This window comes from Corvus moneduloides, chromosome 3 (genome assembly GCF_009650955.1).
Source record: "Corvus moneduloides isolate bCorMon1 chromosome 3, bCorMon1.pri, whole genome shotgun sequence".
In the NCBI taxonomy this organism is placed as follows: Eukaryota; Metazoa; Chordata; class Aves; order Passeriformes; family Corvidae; genus Corvus; species Corvus moneduloides.
Window position 1 is genome coordinate 50516201 of NC_045478.1, and position 7258 is coordinate 50523458.

Genomic DNA, 7258 nt, shown 5'->3' on the forward strand with positions numbered 1-7258 from the left:
AGAAAACTGGTATTGTCATATTTGTAACTGATTAGTCCTGCTACAAAACACTGAGCTCTTTCTTTTTCTTTCTTTCTTTCTTGCTTTCTTGCTTTCTTTCTGTCTTTCTTTCTGTCTGTCTGTCTTTGTATTTCTCTTTTCCCTCTCCCTGCCTCTTGGAAAGAGATTAAAAGATCAGGAAGTTAAGTAAAGTACATGTTTAAGAAAGAGGAATCTCCCCTCCAGCATATCTCTTTGCCTGGTGGATAAAGGTGTGGTGCGACAAGGAGCAGCCTGGTAACTGATGGACTCAAGAGGTCATTCAAGGAGTTAAATCTCATATTTGCACCTCACGGTCAAGGGTTTGGTTTAGAGACAGATGTCCAGGTTTTAACTGCACTGGGACTGACAGAGGGACCGTACATATATTCCAGATTTCCCGCTTGTCCAGAGACTCTACAGAAGAACTTGTGGAACTAAGTACCTAGAGTAAGATCAGTCAAAGCTTTTTCTTCTTTACTTTCTCTTTTTCTTTTCAAGTTGCAAAACATTGAAATGTTTGAAAAACATATCAAAAGCATAATGCAAAGCAACTGTCTAAACTCACAGTCACTCTGTGAAATTTCTCAGTGACACTACTCTGAAATTCAGACATAGCTACGGTGGAAAGTAGAAACGCATCTGCCCGTGCCGATGAAATTGCATATACCCGTTCAAGATGGACAGGTGCCTTTTAATACTGATTGTGAAATCCTGTCAAGGTCTTCCAGCAGGTCTTCTGAGGTGATCTGTTACATCAACCAGTCTAAAAAGATAAAAACCCAAACCACCACCAACAAAATCACGATTTGCTTAATATCCAGATTAAAAGGAGCAGAGGAAACACAGCGCATGCAGCTGAGAAGTGGGGAAGGATCCCGAAGAAGGAAGCTGTCCGGCTGGCCGTGCCCCACGGTCGCGTTGCCGTCACGCCATAAGGTGAGCCCTCCGCAGCTCGCTCCATCCCTTCTGCCGCCGGTGCCCGCTGCCGCACACCACTCCGCCCGCACGCCCGGGAGAGGCGGCAGCCGGCGCATCCCCGGAGAGCGGCTCCCGCCACCGCGGCCCCCGGGAGCTGCCGCCGCGGCGCCCCAGGCCACAGCCGCGGTCCCACCCGGCCCCGCCGAGCCCAGCCCAGCCCCGCAGCAGCGGGGCCGGCGGCCGCAGGTGACGCCGGAGCGGGCAGAGCAGCCCCCGCCCTGCTCCGCTCCCGATCCCACCATGGAGGCCCCGCCACCCCCCGCCGTCTCCAGGGAAACCGCCCGGCGGCGCGGCCCGGCCGAGGGAGCCCCGGGGCGCGGCGGCGGCACCCCCGGCACCCCCGCCCTGCCGTGGGCGGTCACCCCGGCCGGGCCGGCGGCCGCCCCCGCGCCGGCCCCGGCGACTGCGGGTGTTGCCGGTGCGGGGCGCACGGGTGGGCGTGGGGGGCTGCCCCCGGGGGAGCGGGACGCTGCTGCGCCGTGCTCGGCGGGGCGGGCGGCGGCGGCCCAGACAAAGGGAGCGGCGGCAGCGGCTGCGGAGGGGCTGTGCGTGAAATGCGGCGGGAGGGAGGGAGAGGTTCTATCCCCCCCGTAAAAAACACCAACCAAATGCCCCTTTTTGCCCTCCAAGAAACGAAATATTCCCTCGAGCGATTGAAAGCAACCGGCTGCCCTCGCCGGGGTTACCGAGAGGCGACTCTCGGCGTCCGCACGAAGCCCACCGATCCCGCCAGCCCCGGCAATCCTCGGGGAGAGGGAGGTGGGAGGCTGGGCCGAGCCTACCCGCTCCGCAGCCCTTCATTATCGGAATCATTTTAACATCCTTGTTTATAAACAAGAGGCGTTCGGAGGAGATTAGCCCACTTTGGGAAACGATCGTTCTTGACGCTCGTTTCTGCTCCTTAAAAGGGGATTGGGGTGCCGGGGGGGAAAGGGGGGGGTGGGTCTGGGCCAGCCTTCCCCGCATCGCAGCACTGAGGGAGGGAGCCAGCCAGCTCCCCGCATACGCCGCCCCCTCCCCCGAGAAAGGAAATCACTCGGGTCCGTGATATTTCGCCCACCCCAGCGCTGATAAGCGCTCCAGATCACCGTTAATTCGCGTGCATTGGTTTCGGGTTACATCTTATTCGAGGGTTTAAATTCAACGTAAATACACACTCGGGGCTGAGGTTTGGGTAAGCGCGAATGTTTCCCTGATAACGTCGCTTCGCCCACTACTTGAGTGCATGGAAATGTAATCATGAAGTGGGTCACCGCCTCAGAAAATACTTTAAAAACACAAATCAGGAATAATCAGACAGCAGAATTTAATTAGAGCCGTAAGCTAATCACAAAATATTTTATTCCAAGCCAATATCGCTATGGGGGAGGGGTCCGTTTCTGCTCCGGCAGCGGCTCCTGCTGCCGCTGCTTTAGCGTTTGCAACATCTGGCCTACAGACCTACTAATTTCGACTCGTGATCTCGTTCGGCGAAACCCGATCTACGTGGTTCAAATACCTTCCAAATTGGGGGCGATTTAACAATCGCGACCAATTAAACCCGGGGAAGAAAAAAAAAAAAAAAAACAAAGGGGGGGGGAAAAAAAAAAAAAAAAAAAGCAAGCAGCAAATCCCCTCCTTCCCTCTCTCCCCCGCCCGGGGTTCGCACACACTATCTGTTGCTCTCTCACGGCGGCAGCGGGCGGGGGCGTGCGGCGGGGCCGGGACGCTCTCACTCACACTCGCACTCGCACTCACCCGCACGCCCCTCTCGCACCATTGTCCCTGCCTGCCCGCCCGCCCGCCCCGTTCTCTCGCTCGCTCGCTCGGGGTGTTTTGTTGGCGGCCCGGCGCGGGGCCCGGCGCGCCCGCCCGCGCCGCGGCGGAGCGGAGCGGCACATTCATTATCGGCCGGGGGCCGATTTCAAACCGCTGCCATCGCGGCTCCATTGTTCGCCGGGCGGGCGGGCCCCGCCCCCCTTTGTGCGCGGCGGCCGCGATTGGCCGGCGCCGGGCGGAGCGCTGCCGTCACCGCTCGGGAAGCCCATTCATCTGTGCACTTGGGCGTTGGACTCCGCATCTTATTAGCAACCAGGGAGATTTCTCCATTTTCTCCTTGTCTACAGTACGGCTACAAATCTGGGATTTTTTATTACTTCTTTTTTACTAAACTTGGGCTCCTTTTTTTTTTTTTTTTTTTTTTGCTCGACTTTTTCCTCCCTTTTTTCCCCCTCCCTCCTGTGCTGCTGCTTTTTGATCTCTTCAACTTTAAATTTTTTAAAAGGAGTGCATTATAATCGGTTCTGTTCTCTCTTCTCTTTTTTTTTCCCCTCTGGTGTGTGTGTGTGTTGCTGCTGCTGCTGGTCGCCCAGTATTTATACCAACCCAACGCTCTTTGTTTCCCCTCCTTTTGGATCTGTTGAGTTTCTTTGTTGAATAAGACAGCATGGGTGCCCAGTTCTCCAAGACCGCTGCAAAGGGCGAAGCCTCCGCCGAGAAACCTGGGGAAGCAGTGGCTGCATCTCCATCCAAGGCGAATGGACAGGTAAAAACCGAAAAGAAATTTTAAAAAATATTAAATCTACTCCTTTTTTAAAGCCAACTTCGACGGACTCTCTTTCGCATCCTGTTTAATTCTTCTTCCTTTGATGCCCCAGTGGCACATTCAATGGAGAACACGGTCGATCCTTTTATCTTTGCAACTCGAGGCAAAGGAATAATTTCTTTATTTTGGTTAAACGGGCTCGGCTTTGAATGATTCGTTCCTTTATCTTTCCTGCGTGGGGGGCGGGGGGGAAGGGGCACGGTTCTTTCTCTCTTTTTTTTCCCTTTTTTTTTTTTTTTTTTTAATCCCTCGTGTATTATGGTGGAGTGTCCCAATCGCTCGTAAACTGAAGGATCTTACACCGCTTGGCTTTTCTGCCCGCTTAGCCTCCTCCCGAAGACGCTCGGTGCCTCGCGCGGAACGCCTCTCGCGGCAGAGCCGGATGGCCGTGTAGTAGCGGGGCCCGGAGCCGCCGGGCGGGGGGCTCCGCGGGCAGCCCCCTCGGGCGAGAGCGCGGGCCGGGGGCTGCGCCGCCCGCCCCGTCCGCGGCCGCCCCGCCGGGGAATCGGCAGCCGTGGGACACAGCATTCTGTCACCCACCCGCGCCCCCTCCCCACCCGTGAGCCGGGCTGGCCGCGTCCCCTCCGCCCCGCGCGGCGGCGGCGGCGTTGCGGGCAACCACCCCCCGCCGCCCCCGCAGCTGCCGCCCGGGGCAGCCAGCCGCGCTCCGGGCGCCTGAAAGATGCAAATGCGGCGTGAGTGGGGGGGGGGAGGGGGGGGAAGGCGGGGGCGCCTCGCCGCACCGCCTGGACGCAGAGGGGCCGCGGCGGGCGGGGGGCCGGGGCCGGGCCGGGCGAGCTTTGTTCGCCTTCCCCGCCCCGCGCCGCCGCCGCGGCTTGGACGGGGCGCGCCGGGGGCGGGGGTGCGCGGCGCGGCCGCCGCTGCGTGGAGCCGGAGCGCCCTCTGGCGGCCGCCGAGCACTCCGCCCGCCGCTGGGGGCGCCCGGCCCGGCGAGAGCGCGGGGCTTCGAACCGCGGGAAGCGGCGCGGGGAGGCCGGCGGGCGGGGAGGGCGGCGGCGGCGCCCCGAGACTGCCCCGGGCACCGCCGGTAACGCTGGTCCCTGTCTTGCAGGAGAACGGCCACTTGAAGGTGAACGGCGACGCCTCCCCCGCGGCGGCGGAGGCGGGCAAGGAGGAGGTACAGGCGAACGGCAGCGCGCCCGCCGAGGAGACGGGCAAGGAGGAGGCGGCCTCGTCGGAGCCCGCCTCCGAGAAGGAGGCGGGAGAGGCGGAGAGCACCGAGCCGGCCTCCCCGGCGGAGGGCGAGTCCTCCCCCAAGACTGAGGAGGGCGCGACCCCCTCATCCAGCAGCGAGACCCCGAAAAAAAAAAAGAAGCGCTTTTCCTTCAAGAAGTCCTTTAAGCTCAGCGGGTTCTCCTTCAAGAAGAACAAGAAGGAGGCCGGCGAGGGGGCCGAGGGCGAGGGCGGCGGCGCCGCCGCGGCAGCGGAGGGCGGGAAGGAGGAGGCGGCGGCCCCCGAGGCGGCGGGCAGCGAGGAGGGCAAGGCGGCCGCCGAGGAGGCGTGCGCGGCCGGCAGCAGCGAGGCGGCGAAGGAGGAGGCGGGGGACTCGCAGGAGGCCAAATCGGACGAGGCCGCTCCCGAGAAGGCGGCGGGAGAAGAGGCCCCGGCATCAGCGGCGGCCGAGGAGCAGCAGCCGCCTCAGCAGGCAGCGGAGGGGAAGGCGAAGGCGGCGGAGGAGGCGGCGGGCGCCGGCGCCGCCACGAGCGAGGCGGGCAGCGGCGAGCAGGAGGCGGCCCCCGCGGAGGAGCCGGCGCGGCAGGAGCCTCCCGCCGAGAGCAGTCCGGAGGGACCCGCCGCCGAGTCGGCGGAGTAGTAAGCGCCGCCGCCGCCCCTCGCCGACGGACTTTTCTTCCCCCCTGTTTGTTTGTTGGAGTGGTGCCAGGTACTGGTCTCGGAGAACTTGTCTACAACCAGGGATTGATTTAAAAGATGTCTCGTTTCTTTTTTTTCTCTCCCCCCGCAGCTCCCATCTCAAATCGTTGTGTGTTGCCGCCATTCCAACGGGCGGAGGGGGGCTCCCCTCCGCCCTCCTCTCCCATCCTCTATATTTTGGGTTTTTTGGGGCTTTTTTTTCATCAGTATTAATGTTTTGTTTTGATTGGTTCTTTTTTTTTTTTTTTTTTGTTTCGTTTTGTTTGTTTTTGGTTTTTTTTTAATTCGTTTACTTTTTAATGTCATACTTTGCAACTCTCTTCATATTATAAAACTTGTGCCGATCGGTCTATGGACATGCCCATATATGAAGGAGATGGGTGGGTCAATAAGGGATATCAAATGAAGTGACAGGGGCCGCAGTGGGGAACCCGGGGCGCGCAGCCCTTGCCGGGAGCGCGCCCCGCCAGAAATGATGTAAGGGGTTAGTCTTTTTTTTAAAAGAAAGTTATTACGATGTATTTTGTGAGGCAGATGTTCTATAAGGTTTACAACACTACAAGTCTTGATTAAGAAGGAAAGGAAAAAGGAAAAAAAAAATAAAAAATAAAAATCAATACCCAGATAAAGAGATCATAGTCTTAGGAATTCATTTAAACCATAGGAACTTTTCACTTATCTCATGTTAGCTGTATCAGTCAGTGATTAAGTAGAAATACAAGTTGTATAGGCTTTATTGTTTATTGCTGGTTTATGACCTTAATAAAGTGTAATTATGTATTACCAGCAGGGTGTTTTTAACTGTGACTATTGTATAAAAAAAACAAATCTTGATATCCAGAAGCACATGAAGTTTGCAACTCTTTCCACCCTGCCCATTTTTGTAAAACTGCAGTCATCTTGGACCTTTTAAACACAAATTTTAAACTCAACCAAGCTGTGATAAGTGGAATGGTTACTGTTTATACTGTGGTATGTTTTTGATTACAGCAGACAATGCTTTCTTTTCCAGTTGTCTTTGAAAATAAAGGAAAACTCTTCAGATGCAATGGTTTTTTTTTTTTTTGTGTAGCATCTTGTCTATCATGTTTTTGTAAATACTGGAGAAGCTTTGACCAATTTGACTTAGAGATGGAATGTAACTTTGCTTACAAAAATTGCTATTAAACTCCTGCTTAAGGTGTTCTAATTTTCTGTGAGCACACTAAAAGCGAAAAATAAATGTGAATAAAATGTATAATTTGGTTGTCTTTCTTTTATGGATACTCTGGTAGCTTAAAGGGACTAGCCAGTATTGCCTAAATTTGTACAGAGAAAGTCATGTGAGCTGTTAGCACTAGCTTTGGAAACTACCTTCCTGGATCTTGGACTCGGTAATACTGTGCAATTTACAGAGAAACTGTGCAGTGCACCAGGTAATTTGTAGGCTTTTCTGGCTTTAAAAAGAAGACTGGAAGGCAGTCTGAGCATGTACAGTGTATGATTCTCCTGTCCAGACTCCATCTTGCTTTTAAGACCAGAGGTATCCAGCTTATGAGGGTCTTGCCTCTTGAGGAAAATAAGATTTAACTTAAATTGCTTAGGGTGGGGCACTGAAATTTTTGTGCTGAGTTGCTTAAAAATTAAGCTCTTGAACAGATGTCCCACTTAGGTCCTGGTATGCTGGTCCTACTTTGGTACCTAGGAGATTAGCTTGAAAACTTTAGCCTGGAAGGAGAAGGGGGAAACTAACACTGCCATTCTGCTTAAAGTAATTAAAAGCAATATTCTCTTTTTTTCCTC

At 55.6% G+C, this 7258-nt stretch overlaps 2 protein-coding genes across 3 annotated transcripts; one reads left to right on the forward strand and one right to left on the reverse strand.

Moving 5' to 3' along the window:
- Window positions 1-494: 494 nt before the first annotated feature.
- On the reverse strand, window positions 495-1311 carry LOC116440600 (AT-rich interactive domain-containing protein 1B-like). The gene has a single exon (XM_032101516.1). It carries the CDS (start codon window positions 1239-1241, stop codon window positions 771-773), a length of 471 nt encoding a protein of 156 aa, XP_031957407.1. The 5' UTR covers window positions 1242-1311; the 3' UTR covers window positions 495-770.
- MARCKS (myristoylated alanine rich protein kinase C substrate) lies at window positions 875-6713 on the forward strand. 2 transcript variants are annotated; one of them, XM_032101515.1, is made up of 3 exons: window positions 875-957; window positions 3351-3523; window positions 4656-6713. In XM_032101515.1, the coding sequence occupies exons 2-3, from the start codon at window positions 3425-3427 to the stop codon at window positions 5415-5417; spliced, it is 861 nt and encodes a 286-aa protein (XP_031957406.1). In that variant the 5' UTR covers window positions 875-957; window positions 3351-3424; the 3' UTR covers window positions 5418-6713. The 2 variants fall into 2 exon arrangements, with proteins under 2 accessions (XP_031957406.1, XP_031957405.1); XM_032101514.1 differs by lacking the exon at window positions 875-957 and adding an exon at window positions 2911-3103.
- The last annotated feature ends 545 nt before the right edge of the window (window positions 6714-7258 follow it).

Excerpts from the sequence above, each read along its gene's own strand:
- LOC116440600 (XM_032101516.1), bottom strand. The coding sequence starts at position 1,241 with ATGGTGGGATCGGGAGCGGAGCAGGGCGGGGGCTGCTCTGCCCGCTCC.
- MARCKS (XM_032101515.1), top strand. The coding sequence starts at position 3,425 with ATGGGTGCCCAGTTCTCCAAGACCGCTGCAAAGGGCGAAGCCTCCGCC. Across the intron at positions 3,524-4,655 it reads CATCCAAGGCGAATGGACAG|GAGAACGGCCACTTGAAGGT; the intron begins GTAAAAACCGAA and ends CCTGTCTTGCAG.